Source organism: Pelobates fuscus, chromosome 8, assembly GCF_036172605.1.
Source record: "Pelobates fuscus isolate aPelFus1 chromosome 8, aPelFus1.pri, whole genome shotgun sequence".
Lineage (NCBI taxonomy): Eukaryota > Metazoa > Chordata > Amphibia > Anura > Pelobatidae > Pelobates > Pelobates fuscus.
In genome coordinates, this window is record NC_086324.1 from 72,655,608 (window position 1) to 72,674,771 (window position 19,164).

The 19,164-nt window shown below is 39.9% G+C and overlaps 1 protein-coding gene across 3 annotated transcripts; it reads left to right on the forward strand.

The window, feature by feature from the left end:
* The first annotated feature begins 1,012 nt into the window (after window positions 1-1,012).
* C8H21orf58 (chromosome 8 C21orf58 homolog) lies at window positions 1,013-18,634 on the forward strand. 3 transcript variants are annotated; one of them, XM_063428742.1, is made up of 10 exons: window positions 1,013-1,101; window positions 1,505-1,577; window positions 2,572-2,629; window positions 3,152-3,225; window positions 10,059-10,250; window positions 12,800-12,917; window positions 14,744-14,883; window positions 16,733-16,974; window positions 17,129-17,172; window positions 17,626-18,634. In XM_063428742.1, exons 2-9 carry the CDS (start codon window positions 1,518-1,520, stop codon window positions 17,145-17,147), a joined length of 903 nt encoding a protein of 300 aa, XP_063284812.1. In that variant the 5' UTR covers window positions 1,013-1,101; window positions 1,505-1,517; the 3' UTR covers window positions 17,148-17,172; window positions 17,626-18,634. The 3 variants fall into 3 exon arrangements, with proteins under 3 accessions (XP_063284812.1, XP_063284813.1, XP_063284814.1); XM_063428743.1 differs by having other exon boundaries at window positions 1,021-1,093; XM_063428744.1 differs by lacking the exon at window positions 1,013-1,101 and adding an exon at window positions 1,120-1,140.
* The last annotated feature ends 530 nt before the right edge of the window (window positions 18,635-19,164 follow it).

A 19,164-nucleotide genomic window follows, 5' to 3' on the forward strand; every position in this document is an offset into this window, starting at 1 on the left:
GATGAGTGTTAAAAGATTCACATCATAAGATAAGTCTGGTCTGGTTCAAGGTAACTTGCGGTGTAAGCAAACCAAGGTTAAGTGATGCCTCAAGTAATTGTAAAATATCAAGAGGCATCAAAGGGGGGAATGTGGTGGAATCTCGGTAAAAATAAATTTAGTAGGCCGAGATTACCACGTGGCATGTGTACGTGCATATGCTGACGTATCGATCAGTTGGTTGCACGAGGCAAGATACGATCAGTAGTGTACGGAGCATGTGCAAGAATACAGGATGTAGTATTCCCCCTCCTCCATTGTGCTGGACAAGCCATGCGGTCAAACAGGAAGTTAATTCTTATTTGTGTTGATTGGTTAAGAGAATGTGCGGGTGGAGCTTAATATGGGAGGAGTTATATGCCTATATAAGGAGCCTGCACTATTGTCCGGGGCTCAGAACTTGCTGTATTTTGGTGACATTAGTCCCTCTGAGTCCCGATCGGTGATCCAATAAAGAATCTCTTCCTTCCTGAAGAAACCTGTGTCCATCTCTCTGTGCTTGGCTTCCGTCAGTTTCTCCGGTATCACTGGGGCAAGGCTTTCCTGAGAAATGTAAGATGACGTTATGATTTACTAATACAAATAAATTTAACCAAAATGTAATTTAGAATAAGAATATTGTATCTTATTTACACAGACTGGCTTTTAAATACATTTATTGTATTTTAAAGACAATTTAAAGGGAGATGTATTGCTGTGGAGCTCTTGTATAGACTCAGGCACACCAAAAATACAAATAGAAAACAGAGGGTCCATCCATAATAGGGACACTTGGGACTGGTATGCATTACACAAAAGCACTCTGTTTATGTAACATGGAAAACTAACTCTTGTCTCCTCCTGAAATACAGCATAAAGATTATCAAGGAGGAGTCAGTTGTTAGGTTTCTTTTAAACATAGAGGCCTATCCAAAGGATTTAAGGGTTGGGCCAGATAATTTACATCCCTTGGTTACCAAACTGTTTACAGGAAGTGGCAAGTGTCACATAAATCTACATTGAGGGCACAACATTTACTGGACAAAGGCTGGAACAAAAAAATATATCGGATAAAGTAAGCAGGTGCAGTATTAACAGGCCTCTTCTCTGCGTAGTCTAAAAGTATGCTTTTATTTGTATTTTATTTTACCTTCTCTCGGGCTAGGAAGCAATGTTTGAGTATGGGTATATAGTGATATAAAGATGGCCAATTAAGGAATATATTACATGGTACACATTGAGCAGAGCGATAAGGTAAGATATTTTGATAGAGTAATAGACCAAATAAAGGGTTCATAGTGACAAGGAAAGGCATGTATTAAAAAACTACTTTTTTTATGACAGAGTCAAACTTATTTCTAGAAGAGACTCATGGACAGTGATTTCCACTGAAAAGGCAAGGGAGCCATATTCAGAAGTGAAAAAAATGGGCTTTAAATATAACATTTAACTTTAATTTGCATTTTGTGTCCCTTTGTCATGGAAGGGTCACGCTGAAGATGGAGGATCAGTCACTGGTGGATCACATGACTAGGCTGAAACTTAAACTACTGGAGAAGGTGAGAGTTTCGCACCCGTGGAACTACTAAACTGCTTCTAATGATTTATTTCTATTTGTACGGATGGTGACATCGCCTATACATTTATTTCTTTAATCCATGAGTAATAATGCACAGATTAACTCCTTGTAGTCTGTGGGTCATAAGCTTGGGTAAAACACAAACATACATGTCAGAGTCTGCTCAAGATTTGTGGGAGTTACACTTCTGAGGAGTACTTGTGGCTATTTTACTGATGGCAGCTGATATATGTTCTGCCCGGGGCTGTAACTCCCACTAATCTCAGGCAGCACTGGGACATTCCTCCATGTAACCCCTACATCATGGGTGCCCAAAATGTAGATCCCCAGATGTTGTAGAGCTACAACTCCCATGATGCTTTGCGTGCCTTTGGAATGCCTTTAGAATGGCAAAACATCATGAAAGCTGCAGATTTAAAACTACATTTTGGGCAACCCTGCCCTATACTAAACGAACCCTCTACACACGAACCACTACATTACCCTAGGCCTAACACATTACTCTAACACACTACAATTGAACCACTACCTTTGGTCTTATGATTTATTATGAAATCTCCATAACAAGACCTCAAAGTGCTTTTTATGTTTTGCATATGTATTCATTAAGAACTCTAACAAAAGGTTTTAATGTAAACTATAATATACATAATTGTTAATTTTTTAAGTTCTTAGAGTGCTAATATTCTTACAAAAGTATTAATTTTGCTGATGTAAAAAACACTGATGTACATAACTAATTACGGTAGGTATAAATTCAATTATGTATTATGCACCCCCCTTATGTATTATGTTTAGAAGCATCCATAACAATCTCAGAACCCAGAGCACCAATCATGCCTCCTTCCATTCGTTACTTGTGTCTGCCTAATTTATAAACCCATCTTTCAGCTCATAAAAGAACATAATTACAGTACTTCATCAATTAGAGCCTTCTTATCTAACTGTTTTAATTTCTGTTTGATGTTTATCAGAGACTGGAAAATGAGCGTGACATGGCTGAGGAATCTGACACTGAGCCTAGCACTGCAAGTAAGAAGCCTATTGGAAGAAATTGGGTGATCAGGCTGTAGGGGGTTATTATTTGATGTCATATGTTAAGTGGGTTAGATTAGCCGGTAAACATGTTACCTACCTACTTGTGTTAAAACTACAAGTTATTTTTCTATGTCGTTTGGTGTAGAGCTTGGCAAAGCCAAATAAATGCTAGTGGTGAGATCACACCTTACAAAGCATGTTTATGTAATAGGGTGTTGGCTCATTGTGCAACAGCAAATCTCTCTATCTGTATGATAATTAGGAATATTCGGGGCTGAAAATTAGTCTAGCCAATTTTAGCGGAGCATAGATTTAAAGCCTTTATTACTGGGGATATTGAAGGCTACTGTGTAAAATATTAGGCTAACTGATCCAGGGTATGTGTGAGATTGGCCTAGGTTTACAAGTAAAGTAGATATATCATAGGCTGTGCAACCTGGAAGATGTTCAGAACAAATGCATGATTATGTAGGTCATTGTGTTGTCTGTAATTGTGACAGTGTCCTTTGTATTTAGGAAGTTATGATGGCCATGAGGAGGCACTGCAGTCTGCTTTGCGCAGGAGGAAGGATCTGCTGCACAAACTGAGAGTGAGTAGCTCAAGAGTGTGTGCAAAGTATACAGTTAAATGGATGCTCCAAGATGGTTGTACCACCCATCTTTAATGGCTTACTCCAAGCACCATTACCACTTCAGTGTTTTGAAGTGGTTTGGTGCTAGGAACCTGTATGCGCTTTGGTTCAATAAGAAACAATATATAATGTTGCTGCTGGAGATATAACTCCAGCTCATGCAGTTTTCATTAGCCAGTGTGGGATGTGAGTTCCAGGCTTTCTAATTTTAAAGGGGCACTATAAGCACCAAAACAACTTTACCTTAATGGAGTGGTTTTGGTGTATAAATAATGACCCTGCAGTTAAACTGCTATGTTCTCTGCCGTTTAGGGGTTATATCAATTTGTTCATTCAACTCTAGCAACACTTCCTCTGCATATGATGTACACAGTCTCCCCAGTGGCGTACTAAGGGGGGGGGGGCGGCCCGCCCCGGGTGCCACTGACTAGGGGGGTGCCATGACTTCCAGTGTCATGTGTCACCCCCCATCATTACGCTGCGCACAGCCGCAGCACCTTTGCGGCCAAACACCGGCGGGACTTCTTTCTTTATGAGGAGGAAGGGGAGGAGCGCTGCGGGCCGCGGCGTCGCGCAACGTGATGACGACGTGCGCAGCGCCGTCAGTCCGCCTTCACGGATCTTCAGCGGAAGGATCCATTTCCGGGCGGTGAGGCACCCAGGCATCATCAAAATGTAAGTAGAAAGTAGTTATTTTATGTCTGGGGCTGACTTAATTAAAGGGAGGTTGGATTAATTAGAGGGGGGTGGATTAATTAGAGGGAGGGTGGATTAATTAGAGGGGGGTGGATTAATTAGAGGGGGGGTGGATTAATTAGAGGGGGTGGATTAATTAGAGGTGGTGGATTAATTAGAGGGGGGTGGATTAATTAGAGGGGTGGATTAATTGGGGGGGAGATTAATTAGAGGGGGATGGATTAATTAGAGGGGGGCTGAATTAATTAAAGGGGGGGTGGATTAATTAGAGGGGGTGGATTAATTAGAGGGGGTGGATTAATTAGAGGGGGTGGATTAATTAGAGGGGGGGTGGATTAATTAGAGGGGGGTGGATTAATTAGAGGGGGTGGATTAATTAGAGGGGGGTGGATTAATTAGAGGGGGGCTGAATTAATTAAAGGGGGGTGGATTAATTAGAGGGGGGTGGATTAATTAGAGGGGGGTGGATTAATTAGAGGGGGTGGATTAATTAGAGGGGGTGGATTAATTAGAGGGGGGGTGGATTAATTAGAGGGGGGCTGAATTAATTAAAGGGGGGTGGATTAATTAGAGGGGGTGGATTAATTAGAGGGGGTGGATTAATTAGAGGGGGTGGATTAATTAGGGGGGGTTGGATTAATTAGAGGGGGGGTGGATTAATTAGAGGGGTGGATTAATTAGAGGGGGGCTGAATTAATTAAAGGGGGGGTGGATTAATTAGAGGGGGTGGATTAATTAGAGGGGGTGGATTAATTAGAGGGGGTGGATTAATTAGAGGGAGGGGGATTAATTAATGGGGGGATGGATTAATTAGAGGGAGGGTGGATTAATTAGAGTGGGTGGATTAATTAGAGGGGGTGGATTAATTAGAGGGGGTGGATTAATTAAAGAGGGGGGTGGATTAATTAGAGGGAGGGTGGATTAATTAGAGGGAGGGTGGATTAATTAGAGGGGGTGGATTAATTAGAGGGGGTGGATTAATTAGAGGGGGTGGATTGATTAGAGGGGGGTGGATTAATTAAAGAGGGGTGTGGTTTAATTAAAGGGGGTGCAGCACGGGGGAAGTTTATTTAGAGGGGGTATGTTTAATTAAAGGGGGGTGCAGGTTGTTTTTTTTTAATTAATGGGGTTGCAGTATTTTATTTATTAAGGGAGGATGTGCACTGCAGATTTTTGTTTTTTATTAAGGGGGTGTGCAGGGTTTTTATTAAGGGGGGTGTGCATGTTTTTTGTTAGGGGGGTTGTGCAAGTTTCTGTTTTTTATTAAGGGGGTGTGCAGAGTTTTTATTAAGGGTTTGCAGGATTTTTTTTAATTAAGGGGGGTTGTGCAGGTTTTAGTTTTTTTAAGGGGGTGTGCAGCTTTTTTTTTTTTTTAATTAAGGGGGATGTGCAGGGTTTTTTATGTGTAGGGAGTTTATGAAATGTATGTGATCGGGGTGCAGGGTTTTTATGTGTAGGGAGTGTATGAAATTTATGTGATCAGGGTGCAGGGTTTTTATGTGTAGGGAGTGTATGAGATTTATGTGATCAGTGTGCAGGGTTTTTATATGAAGGGCGAAGGGCAGGGGTTTTCTAGAAGGGGCGAGACCAGGGGCTTTGTAGAAAGGGGCAGGGGAGGAGTTTTCTAGAAGTTTCTCACCATCCCCTTTCTACAAAAGCACTGGTCTTCCCCCTTCTACAAAAATGGCGCATTTATACAAAACCCCTGCCCTGGCCCCCTTCTACAAAACCTCTGCCCTAGCCGCTACATCTTTTGAACCAAAATCCCTTTCCTATGCTATTTCTAAGGATCAGCTCAATAAAGTGGTATGGGTGCCAGGTCCCTCTAGTTTTAACCCTGCAGCTGAAAACATATGTTTCACTGAGGGTTAATCCAGCCTCTAGTGGCTGTCTCACTGACAGCCGCTAGAGGTGCTTCCGCAATTCTCACTGTAAAACTCACCGTGAGAAGCCGCTGGACGTCCATAGGAAAGCATTGAGTAATGCTTTCCTATGGGCAGTTTGAATGCACAGATTGGATCTAATCTAACGTCGGCAGGGGGAGGAGAGGTCACCAGCGCCGAGGGAGCCTGACGCTGGAGAAAGGTAAGTGGCTGAATGGGTTTTAAGGGTTGACCTCTTCTCCCCCGCCGACGTCAGCTCCCGAGTGGAGCCGAATGCACATGCGCGGCAAGAGCTGCGCGCACATTCAAACAGTCCATAGGAAAGCAAAAAAACTGTGGGTGTTTTCTTAAATTTTTATTATGGGGGGGGGGGGGAAGGTGCCACACTCAGGGTCCGCCCCGGGTGCCAAATGCTCTAGGTACGCCCCTGAGTCTCCCTACACATTTCAAGTAAAGAGAGTTCTAATGTGTAAACTTTCTGTTTAGTTTAGAATGTATCTCCTTCTCTGTTAATAGCCTGCTGTGGGATTAAAGTTCTATTCACAGAGTAGGAGAAAAAAGCTTCTAAAATAAACAAACTGTGCTTGTCAAATCTGATTGAAAATGAAACAATTTTTTCATGTTGGCTATGTGAGTCACTGCCAGGAGATACGTAGGTAGGGCTGAATAAACAGAAACAAAAGTGATTTAACTCCTAAATGGCAGATAATTGAACAGTGAAACTGCAGGGACATGATCTATACACCAAAACTGCTTAATTAAGCTGAAGTTGTTTTAGTGCTTAGAGTATCCCTTTAATTCTGTGCATATACTATACACAGGCACTTCTTCATTGGTTAAGAACAATCCATTGATGCCAATGAATGAACAGCAGTATCGGCATCTGACTTCTTTTATTTCTTTTTATGATTTTGCCTTGTTCTCAGCCTTCTCCTCTGATGTTCACCTCAACTAGGAAGTGGCTGAGATTTCTCACTAGTTTTCCATTTGTTTCTAGTATGTGTATGATATCACATGCAGCCTGCTCTATATTTCTCATCAAGGTAAAGTGTGTGTGTGCGTGCGTGCGTGCGTGCGCGCGTGCGCGCGTGCGTATCTATTCATTTCCCTCCCAAGTGTTTCAGAAGTGCGACCAGACCTCATTCAACAGAATAGGAAAAACGCAGTTTATGGATTTCTGGGGAAACATGCAGGCTAATGAGGTTCGAGGGGGTGCTAGGTTGCATGGATATTTTGTTTGTTTGCAATAAGCCATGATTCTCTCATCATGCAAATAAGCAAACTAACAATAGTGCTCTGTCAGATAAATATTAAAAAGTGAACTTCTCATAATGCTCATATAACAGCCTCCAAAACAAATATATAATTTTATCATAAATAAATGATATATTGAATAGCTTTAGGAGATGCTATATACTTACCTCCTCTCCAGTGTTTCAGAGCCGTAATGCTCGCAGGTACAAGATTGTTACACAACTCAGTGGGATTGTAAAGTGTCCATAAGTAGCGTAATCCTCTTTAATGATGCCAGCACATCAGAACATAGTTACATCAGTCACTTGGTCCCTTTATTCTTGCAGGAAGTGCTCTGAGAGAATATCAGTGTGACAGAGTGCAGTAGAACCTACTGTGGGAGGGTTCTCCTGCTGTCTCATTTCAATGTAGGCCACCTTGGAGGGCGCCAAATATCAACTTAAGAACAGTAAGAAAAAGTATATAGAAGCAAATGGGTAAAAAGCAGTAACCACTCCTGTAGCTTTAAAAAGCTCACATATAATAACAATAAATAGAACTATGGTAGCAAGTAAACTCTCAAAAAAAACAATGCACTAATCTAAAAAGATAAGTGCAAGAAAAACAATAGTTTTATTTATTGTTATCAATACAGTTATTGTGCCATTATATGTTTCCATCTGTTTTTCTCTTTTATATGTGAGCTTTTTTAGGAGTGGTAGGTAACTGTTTTTCTACCTTTTTGCTTCTATATACTTTTTGTTCTTTCTGATCCTAAGGTGATACTTGGCGCCCTTCAGTGTCCGCTTGATGATATTATGTTCCAGCACTTTTATTTGTATGTTTTATTTGAAGGCTTGTTGGGAGTTGGCGTAGAGAGGCAGCCTTTTCCACCTGTCACACCTGCATCCATCTATATTGTGATTTATTCGCTTTCATTCTATGCGTTACTGACAGGTGGGGGAGTGACCAAAGTTTAAAAGAGCTTTAAAAATCTTTCAAATCTATATGTTTATTAGCATTTTTATTAACACGATGTGTAGATGAAAAGTTATGTATTTTAATTTAGTTTGTATATGCCATGACAAGCACAACCTAAACTGTGTCCCCACCCAAAGAATAATTATAATCTTGATCCATATATTTATCTAGCTTATCCTATCTATGCAGTATACATACCTTGTTATCTCTTAAAGTTAGTTTTTATTCCTTTTTTTTTCTTTCCACATTCCATTTTTTAAGATTAAACAAGTATTAAACAGTAATAGTTGTTTCATCACAAGATAAACATCAACATATGAATATTACATTACAGTGTATACAAAGCTACATAAAAAGACATACAACATAAAAAAGATATCGGGTCAGCCATCGGGATCTGAGAGTTGGACGGAGTCAGTGTCACTTCTTTAAAATAATCATTTAGTGCTAGAGCCACTTTTGGAATGTTATTATTCGTGTTTTATCTTATAAATGCATCTATGCCAGGGTTATTAATTTAAATAAGGTATAGATAGTTTATTCTTTGTAGTAATCAAACCATTTCCCCCAAATCTTATTGTAGGAACTGTTATTGTTATCCTTAAAATATACCGCCTTTTCCATTAAACCTTGATATTGAATCTGAGTTTGGATGTCTGTTATAGAGGGAGATATATTCTGTTTCCATTTTCTAGCAATGCACAATTTGACAGGCATCAAGACATGTATAGTCAAATATTTAGAGAATTTATCCATTTTTGGGAAGTCTAAATGGAATAGGAATCTTTCTGGAGATAGCGTCAATAAAAAGTTTAGATAATTCCAATTTAAGAATATCTAATCCTGTACAGTCCCACCACACATGTTTGAATGAGCCACATTCACTCTTACAATGCCAACAGATATTTGAGGAGTTAGCTTGGAATTTACATATTTTCGAAGGGACCAAAAACCATCTATGGATAAGTTTAAGGTATGCTTCCTGTATATTTATACAATGGACCGTTTTCCTTAAAGCTTCAAATACTTTTGACCAATCCTGACATTAAAAAAGATTTATTTAATTCGGTTTCCCATCTAGAGATCGTATTGTATTTTACCTCTTGATTTAATACCTCCAAAGATCTTGTAACTGCTGAAGATTTATTTTTAACCTCTCCAAAAAGGATCTTGTCAAAAGGCGGGTCTTTAATTATAGTTACCTTAGAAAGAAAGTTTTTTTATTCTTAAGTAAGTGAAATGTTCTTTATTTACAAGTCCAATTTTTTCTTTAATACTTGAAAAGCTGCAAATACCAGAGGTATCGTATAGGTCCTGAATTTTTATCCCATCTCTAACTAACCAACCAGATAAATGAAGATCTTGAATGAAAAATTTTAAAATTTCCAAAGGGGCATTTGAGGAAATTAGATTTTTAGCAAAAAAGTATTTCTTTATTGGTATTATAGATTGAAAAGTGTGGAAGATAATTAAATTATCAATAGGTAGGTTTTTAAAACGTTTTAGTTTTCATTCCTTTTATGGTTGATAAACTTGGGTTCATTAAAATTAGTCTACATGTTGGATTTGACCAATATTTAATGGATTATACAGATATAGCATTAACAACATGTGCAAACATTTTTTTTTAAACTAATAACTAAACACAAAACACAGTCACATTTGACATTACTGTAAATCCACTTGCTTTGCATCTTCTGAAGTGGCATGAAATGTGTCAGCCAATCAAGTTACTTAACGTTCTACAACGTTGCTGAGTTAAACGCTAAGCAATGATTTAAATTACAAAGCAGGTTCTGAAGCAGAAAGGATGGTCCAATGCCTGGAACCCCTCTTTAAGATGCATGAAATAAACAGCGCTACAGAACTTGTTGGCGCTTTATAAATAATAATGACATTTTAAAATGAGATATTTCTTTCCAGTAAAACTACAGAATTTTTACATTTGAACACTTTGTCCTGTTTGTCTTAAATATAAATATGATTCAATATTCACAGGAACAACACCTCCTTGAAGAGATCGCTCGGCCCCACACTTGGGAGGGCACACGTCGCAAAAAATTCAGTGCGGAACCTCTTCAACCAGTGGCCCATGTGCCGTATTACCATCCACCACCTCCTGCTGAGCCGCCTATACGCTTTTATCCTCCACCACCTCCTCCAGAACCTCCCAGAATCATCCAACAACAGGTAGATCTTTTATAATTATCATAATTTTCATACAGAGCAGTGAAAACAATGGAAATTATTTTGATTCATGCGCCAATGGCAATCTTTTTTTCTTCACTACTATAAGAACACCTTTAACTTTGAGTACAAGCTGTAGAATAATCCAACCATTCATAATACAACATTAAACTTGTAATAACGTTGGTAGAGTGATTTTTGTACTATCTGGATGATGTATTGTGCAAAGGCATTATTTCCATCCTAAGCAAGGTTTGATAGGTCTGTACGCACATTTGGAAATAAAAAAAAATGTATTAACCCAGCTACAGCAGATATTCTGGGCTTTGGTTGTATAGTTTGTTAAACTACTACTGTGAGAGAAAGTGTGAGGTTGTAACCAAAAACTGATAGTACCATAACAACTACAATGAGTTGTGGTGATTATGGTGATTAGAGTGCCCATTTAGAAATATAAACTTAGCTTAACCAAACTATTGTATTCTCCAAGGAATTGCAAATGTAAAGCTAAAATAACTGAGATGGAAGCAGAACATAGGTAGTTTCAAAGCCTTGGTGACTTCCCAACCATTCATGTTTAAGGGTTTATTCATTATACTGCAAATTGTTACAAATTAAAACCGGGATTGTAAACTGTAGAGTGAAATAGCTGATATGGAAAAAAATCTCCAGCTCAGTTGTATTCACTATTTTAGTGTCAATGTTTACATTTGCATTTAAATAATTTGGAGCAGAATCTTGCAGAGAGACTCATGGGCTGGTGTCTCACCCAAAGACTATGGTCCCTTGTGATAGAAATTACCCTCCAGCCATGGTAGGCTAAACTCTTCAGAACATCTCAATACAAAATATCTGGGCATTCGTAACAGGTTAATTACCAAGGACACAGTAAAACCATTGACTGGGCAATTGACAAGGTTAAATCATACTGACACCTGAAGGGTTAACTCTGTATAGCACAAACCAATGTGGACAACAAAGGGTTAACATTGTGTTGGACTGGTGCAGTTTACGAAGGAGGACAGTATTTGATGCGGCAGGCCTGCTGAGTTAATTGCGTGCGTGTTTTACAGTGGTCAGTGTGTCCAACCACGGGTGCACCTTTGACTGCAGAGCCACCTGGCACAAAGTGGTAAATGTGCAGAGCTTCACCTAGGCTTTGCAAAGCACCAGGAAGGTTCACGGGTTACCAAGACTCATTGATGCACTTGTGGAGCGAAGGCAAGCACGCCTGGTCCAGCCACACAGAGGAGCTATTGTAATTTAAATTTCTGAAAAACTTAATGCTTGCCATGATAGAAAGGTGTCAGAACACACAGCACTTTCAATAGGGATGTGAGCATCAGAACTGAACCATGGAGCAGTGGAAGAATGTTACCTTGTCCGATGAATATTGGTTTCTTTTAGATCCGCTGGATGGCCAGGTGCGTGTGTGTCATTTATCTGCAGAAGTGAGGGCAGCAGGATGCACTGTGGGAAGAATACAGGCCAGTGGAGGGAGGGTTATGCTCTGTGCAATGTTCTGCTGGGAAACCTACCTAGAGATTGTTGCAGACTACTTACACCCCTTTATGGCAATGGTGTTCCCTGATGGCAGTGGTCTCTTTCAGCAGAATAATGCACACTGTCACACTGCACAAATTGTTCAGAAATGGTTTGAGGAACATGACAGAGTTCAAGGTGTTGCCTCGGCCTCTAGATTCCCCAGATCTTAATCAGATTGAGCATCTGTGAGATGTGCTGGAACAACAAATCCGGTCCATGGGGGCCCCACATTGCAACTTGCAGGACTTAAAGAATCTGATGTTAATGTATTGGAGCTAGATACCACAGGACACTTTCAGAAGTCTTGTGGAGTCTATGTCTTGAAGCATCAAAGCTGTTTTAGCAGCACAAAGGGGACATAAACGATATTAGGCAGGTGGTTTTAAAGGGACACTCCATGCACCCAGACCACTTCTGCCCATTGGAGTGGTCTGGGTGCCAACTCCCACTACTCTTAACCCTGCAAGTGTAATTATTGCAGTTTTTTATAAACTGCAATAATTACCTTGCAGGGTTAACTCCACCTCTAGTGGCTGTCTACTAGACAGCCACTAGAGGGCACTTCCTGGATCATAGCACAGGAAACCTGTGCTAGAGCGTCGCTGGGCATCGCTCATTTCCCCATAGGAAAGCATTGCATGCGCATTAGGTCTCCCCGGCTGGTGGGCGGGATCAGTCTCGCCCACCGTCCGACACAATCACGGGGAGGAGCGGCGGCGGAGGAAGAAGCAGCGATGTGGGACATGTCGCTGCCACTGGTAGGTAACTGAAGGGGTTTTCACCCCTTTAGCAACTGGGGATTGGGTGGTGGGAGGGAGAGGGAACCTGCAGTGCCAGGAAAACGGATTGTTTTCCTGGCACTGGAGTTTCCCTTTAATGTTGTGGCTCATCAGTGCACATGTCGTAATGCATGGATATATTTGCGTATGCCCATGTTCCATACAGATCGGGCATATTTATAGATTTTCTCTTGTTTGTAATGAGCTTAATCTGTTTATTCTTTACAGTTACCTCAGCAGCCAGCAACTATAATTCAGCAGTTACCTGCACAGCAGCCGCTCATCACTCAAATTCCCTCGCCACAGGCTTTCCAGCCACCTCCTCGCTCAGGCAGCATAAAGGAAGGTGAGGGATAGTGAACAAAAATTGTATACACAACACAAATCTGTGGTGCCTTTTAGTAGACAGCTGGCACACTTGATTCTTCTTTTATAAAAACTTGTTTGTGTTCCATGTCCTACAGTTGTGGTTATTGTGGTAGAATGACTCCAAGAGAACATTCCAAAATTGAGGTAATCAACAGATATGTTCAAATGGTTTCTGTGGTGACTACACTACTTTTATAAGGTTATTTATTAGGAAGTCCAAAAGGCCCCATACAGAACAGGGTAAAACAATCTGGCTGCATCCATGTGTATTTGGACTGCAAAATCTGGACAATGTGCAGTTGTGCACACTATTTAACAATGTCCAGATTTTGCTAGTCAGACACTGAGGAAGTCTGAATAAGGTTTTAGCCGCATTGGACGGAAAATTAACTCTGCAGCTTATGTAAGGGAAGTAACTTCTATTAACATTATTTATCTACATAATGCATTCGAAAATGAGGAGTCTTTTCCCCCACCAGTTTACAGTTTTTCTCTCACAGGAAATTTTAACAGCTGTAAGAGTAGTGTGACATCTAGTGGTCATAGATAAGAAATACTTTCCACTCTTTCCTCTCTAGACCCATTATGTGATGTTAATAAAAATAGATAAATGATAGAGTTAATCCTTTAGTTATTTTGGGAAATTATCTTAAATCCGTAAGGTTTTAATAACTTTATTCTTTTAGTAATAATAATTTTACTTGAGTGTTCCTTAGTAGTTTTAGCTTGGGCCCTTGCCCTTTAAAAAATTATTTTAAAAAAAAACAAAAAAACAAAAAAAATTTTACTCATGTTTTATCCAGGGCATGTCAGCTGCTGCTATTCTTTGTAACCTGATCCTTGTTCTAGTGTAATGCCTTTCAAAGGAAAATATTGGAAACCTATTGGGCATGTTTGGCACTCATTCAAAGCCATTGGGTGCATCATACTATTCCTAATTACCTTGCACATGAAGACTTTAAATTATGTAAAGTTTTCAACAGGACTGCCACTGTAATATGACATGTTATACCAAAATGTAAACTCTGCTGTTTTCTTAAAACTGCAATGTTTTATATTGCCACACAAAAATGACAGGGTCTAGGTAACAAAACCACTTCATTGACATGAAGTAGTTTTGGTTATTCTAGTGTCCCTTTAATATTACTACTCCATGGACAAAATCTTCAGAGTTTAATAACTTTGTTAAGGAATTACTAAAGAACCCACAGTGCATTTGTTTGTTTTTCAATCTGATTAAATTATATATATATATAATATTTAATGAACATGTGCATTGAATTTGTTACCATATAAACCACCAATACAGCAAAATACGTGGACTTGTATCATACTACACTACCAGGGTTATTCACTGAATTGTGGGTTCAAAATGAAAAAGTAAAAATTAGAAAATTGAGAAAGAATCTCAAATATTGAGCGAAAACAGATGAGCTGGGTGAAAGCAGAGTTAGATTTTCTTCCTGTTTTCGCTATTTTGGCCTAACATAGAAACATAGATAGAAACATAGAATGTGACGGCAGATAAGAACCATTCGGCCCATCTAGTCTGTCCAATTTTCTAAATACTTTCATTAGTCCCTGGCATTAATCCAAGATTAGTGATTAACTGTGATGGTAATTACACCACTTTCAGACTTTATACCATGATGAAACTGTTAGATATGTTATTATATCTCTCATTGCAATTTATTTTTTTATCATTGGGGGGTTTCATGTTATTCCTGACATAATATTGTAAAAACTCTACACAGTTTTTCTTGTTAGAGTCTGTTGTCAAACTGTACATTTCTTGTTTTGCAGACATGGTCGAGATGATGCTTATGCAGAATGCACAAATGCACCAGATCATTATGCAGAATATGATGCTAAAAGCACTGCCCCCTCTTGCACTAACACAGCCTCCAACCAGCACACCCCAACCACCAGTCCAGCCACACCAGGTACTGGTTTCGGATTCTTCTTCATCAGTGGTGGCTCTTTTTTCTCAAAGAGTTTATTTCCCCTTTCCTCTATTCTTTTTATTTTATTTTTTTATAAAGGTATACACTTCTTTTCATCTGGCGTAAATGTACTGATTTGGGTAGGGCCTCTTACAGGAAAATAAAATTAGTATTAATGAAAATGTGATTAGAGATAGGGGTAACCGAACATGGTACACTGATCTGCGTCACCTAATACACTTTGTTTATTTTTTTAAATGTTGTATTTTTTGTTGTGCATTATAATAATAATAATACAAACGAGCTTGGGGTGCCCCAACAGCAGTCCTCAAACATAGCTTCATGTACAACATTTTGGGTAAATGCAAATTTTTTCTATTTTTTTTAATATGATCTAAACAATATATTCAAGACATGAGTGAACTTTTGAGTACAGACATGTGGTAAGAGTACTAATAAGAGCAGAGCATGCAGACTGACCTGTCTGTAGTTAAAGATAAATTAAAACAATAATGGTAGCGTGTTTTAAATTTATAACAGGCTTATCTCAACAAGAGAACTAATGGCATGCTTCCCCCAGGAGGCTTCAAGCAGCTTACCTAGGTAGGGAGTAAGTGTCAAGGTATAAGTGATTGCAGTAATTGCTTAATAGGTGTAACGTTCACTAGGGACAGAGTAGAGAGAATTGCATTAACGATCCCTAGAATGGTCGGATTATGCAAAAAGGGATAGTCAAAACACAAGTGCAATGCTCAATGGTAAACCAAGACCACAACAGGGCACTGAGGCAAGGGAGGGGTTAGCTTATATACACACAGGGTGTGTCTGATTGGCTGACCTCCAATTAGTGTTAACCTTTGGGACACAGGTGAGTGTCGGCAGATCTGAGCAGAGGCCGGGGACAGAGCTCTCCATGACCCCTCTGCCTTTTTGCTTGGCTCAGGCTTGGTCTAAGACGGCTAATTCTGGTGCCCTCACCGCCGGTACCATTGTGGATACCCGGTGGGGCTTTGAAACCTGGAGATAGCATGGGGGAACCCGCGGGTGCGGTGGCATCGCAGGTCGTGTAGGAGTTCCAGCGCTGGGCTGTGTTGGTGCCCTCCTGTGTGCTAGCTCTATGCTGGAGCAGTGTGTGCTTCCCGCTTCGCTGCCATGTTGGAGCACCTTGCGCTGTTGGAGCCAGAGTTTCCCGTTTCAGGCAAAGAGTCTGCTCTTGTGGTGAGTAGGCACTCGATTGTCTGGGTAGAGGCTGCTGCATTCTCAGCTCCAGTTTGCACCAGAAGGTAGCGAAAGATATGTCCAGTCTGGACATGATATCTTGAATGTCCCTTGGGTTGTCAGGGGACCCTGTTGTGTGCGTGGGGGAGTCGGAATATTTTGCTTCAGCCCACATGGTTTTGCCCCATGGTCTTTTTTGAGCAAGGTAGTCTCCCAGAGGTGGACCGGGATCACCCCCGCCGGACTGGTGGGGGGAGGGGGGGTTATGGGGCGCCTCTATAGTGCTGGATGACGTCGGGCAACTCCAGGCCGGGAGATCGGCCACCTCTCCCACCTGGTGTGCTCTAGGTCGCATGTTCCAAGTCGTGTAATAGATGAGCTCTTGTCAAGTGTTTGACCCCTGCAAGGATTGTCAGCTTGTGTAAGGAGCAGGTACGTTGCAGGATGCCAGCCAAATCATACTTTTTAAGGCCAAAAACAGCTTTTTAATCAGTAGAGGAGAGGAGAGGAGCTCTATCAACACAGAGCCCCGGAGAGGAGCTCTATCAACACAGAGCACCGGCCCTCTATTTCCTCTGTACGGAACTTTTCTTGATTGTTGAGTTCTTTGTCTGTATTTTTATGTTCGTAGGATTCACACTTTGCTAATCCTGTAATTATGAGAGCTGAAAAGATTAGACCGTCCTCTGTGCATCATCACCACCATTACACCCCTCCTAATCAGTCACCTCTACAACCTACCATGCAACCAGGACACGGATATCCTATGTGGTCACAAATGATGCCTTCAAATCACATGGGACAGATGGGTGGATTCCCCCCTGCCATTCACCACGTGACAGGCCCAACCTCCACACTACCTGCATTCAATACGTGAGTTTTTAACAGATATCCCCTTTATGTATTGGGCTTTAATCTATTTGTTCATCCCTGTCATTTAGGAACTACCATCCCCATTTTTTTATTTCCCTGATTCTCCATTCACATATTCTCTCTCAGGTGCAGTAACAAATTTTGTCTTCCACAGACTTCCCAGTGGATTATGATACAGTGAGCTGACAGAGGACAAAGGTAAGAGTGGATTACATATATATTTTCAGGTACCTTCTCCCCATTACACAAAAACAAGCACACACACACACACAAATTATAGTGAACGCTCACGGTAGTAATCATGTTAGCTGGGTGGGACAACTAGTGAGTGAGCATTATGAGATGCAAGGAGGGTAAACTTAATACCTATGTAAGGTATTAATAGCTGGGGTAAGGACAGACAAAAATGGCAGTAAGGGGTTTAAGAAGAGGCACACAAGAGGGTAAGGATAGTAAGGTGAGACACACAAGGATGTAGTTCAAGTAAGGAGAGAGAACAATTATAGGGGCCAACAGATAATTACATAACCTAGACATGCCTCTGATTAGCCTTACACACTACATATTTATAGCTATAGATATAGATATAGAGAGAGAGAGCGTGCTACCTTCTTGTATTGATATGCTTTCTTTTGCTTATTTTTCGGACAGATCAAAAGAGCAGAGTGCAAAAAATCTAAATGAAGAATATACAGAGCTTATACGTGATCCACGTGTTCAGCTGAAAGTAAACACGCAACATATGCACCATTTCCCTGTATAAGACAGATTCTGGAACAAGCTACAATAACATCATCATGTTATGAAGCTGACACATGTTATATGAGCTGGGGGGATGTAATTCAATTTCTCTCAGTAACCAAGACTGACTTATCAGTATACATCTGACCACTTAATTACAGATCCTAGCTAGCACTGCAATATCTTGATCGGGTATATTCTATGACTCATTATTTTGTAATACAATTGACCAGATAAAGATAACAATTATGTTAATTTTGTATTTTTTGTAAATTTAATCCATTAAAAGTTTTTCTAACTAAATATTACTTAGCATCACCACCTTCGTTGGTAATTACAAGCAAATTTGCTCTTCTCTTTTCAAATCAATATTTAATTTATTTTTGTCAGATATAAAAAGCTCTATAACGAGTGATGGTATAGTGGCAAATACAACAGAAAATAGGTGAGCATTTGCTGAAACGGGGGTGCTATAAAAACCTCAATTATCACCACAGCAATGATTAAATCCAAAAAAGAAACCGTCCAGCCAGCACTCTCCAAACATGTGAAGTAGTGCTTATTGACCTAGTTCATAGTAAAAAGCAGACAAATTGCAATGTTTTGACTAACATAGTGTTTGTTAGGCTTGATTACTGTATTCATTGAAACATTGCCATTTGTATGTGTGCTGCTATGCACTGAATACAATGACACTTAACATTTTTATAGAGTGCTGGGCTGTTTATTTTTTTTGATGTTCTATAGACAAATGATCTCATCGTAACTTCCAAATAAACAGATGCAAAAAAGGAAATATTTACATTTTAAGGAAAAATGTTCATTAATGTATGCTTCTCTTCTATCTGAAAATAAAGGTTTTACGATAATTGTTTTAAAAAATAAATAAATACATTAATAAAATCTGATTTTTATATATGAGTTTTAATCAGAATCTGTAAATCTACTGAAACTACAATATTTAATGAAACTCTCCGGGCTAAATTTATATAATTCTTTTAAATGTATTATTAATATTTTATCATTTATGTATAGCACCAGCAAGTTCCGTAGAGCTGTACAAGGGGTAGACTAACAGACGTAATTGTAACCAGACAAGTTGGACGCACAGGAACAGAGAGGTTGAGGGCCCTGCTCAATGAGCTTACATGCTAGATTGTGTGGGGTAGGGTACAGTGACATAAAAAATAAAGGTAGGGGAATCAAAGAAGATTGCTAGAAACGTATTCACTGCTGACTTAGTAGGATATTTTTGACAGTTGCGGGAGAGGAATCAGGGTGCAGGGATGAAAAGCTGTTAACAGTTTAATTGATGCGCTTTCCTGAAGAAGTGAGTTTTCAATGATTTTTTTTAAAGAAATGGAGACTGGGTGAAAGTCTAACGGAGAAGGTAAGGGAGTTCCACAGAAAAGGTGCAGCCCGGGAGAAGTCTAGAATGCGAGCATCAAA

Bases quoted from the DNA above. Each gene is read 5' to 3' on its own strand.
- C8H21orf58 (XM_063428742.1), top strand. From the start codon at position 1,518: ATGGAGGATCAGTCACTGGTGGATCACATGACTAGGCTGAAACTTAAA. The intron at 3,226-10,058 runs GTGAGTAGCTCA...CAATATTCACAG, and splicing joins ATCTGCTGCACAAACTGAGA to GAACAACACCTCCTTGAAGA. The intron at 14,884-16,732 runs GTACTGGTTTCG...TTATGTTCGTAG, and splicing joins CACCAGTCCAGCCACACCAG to GATTCACACTTTGCTAATCC.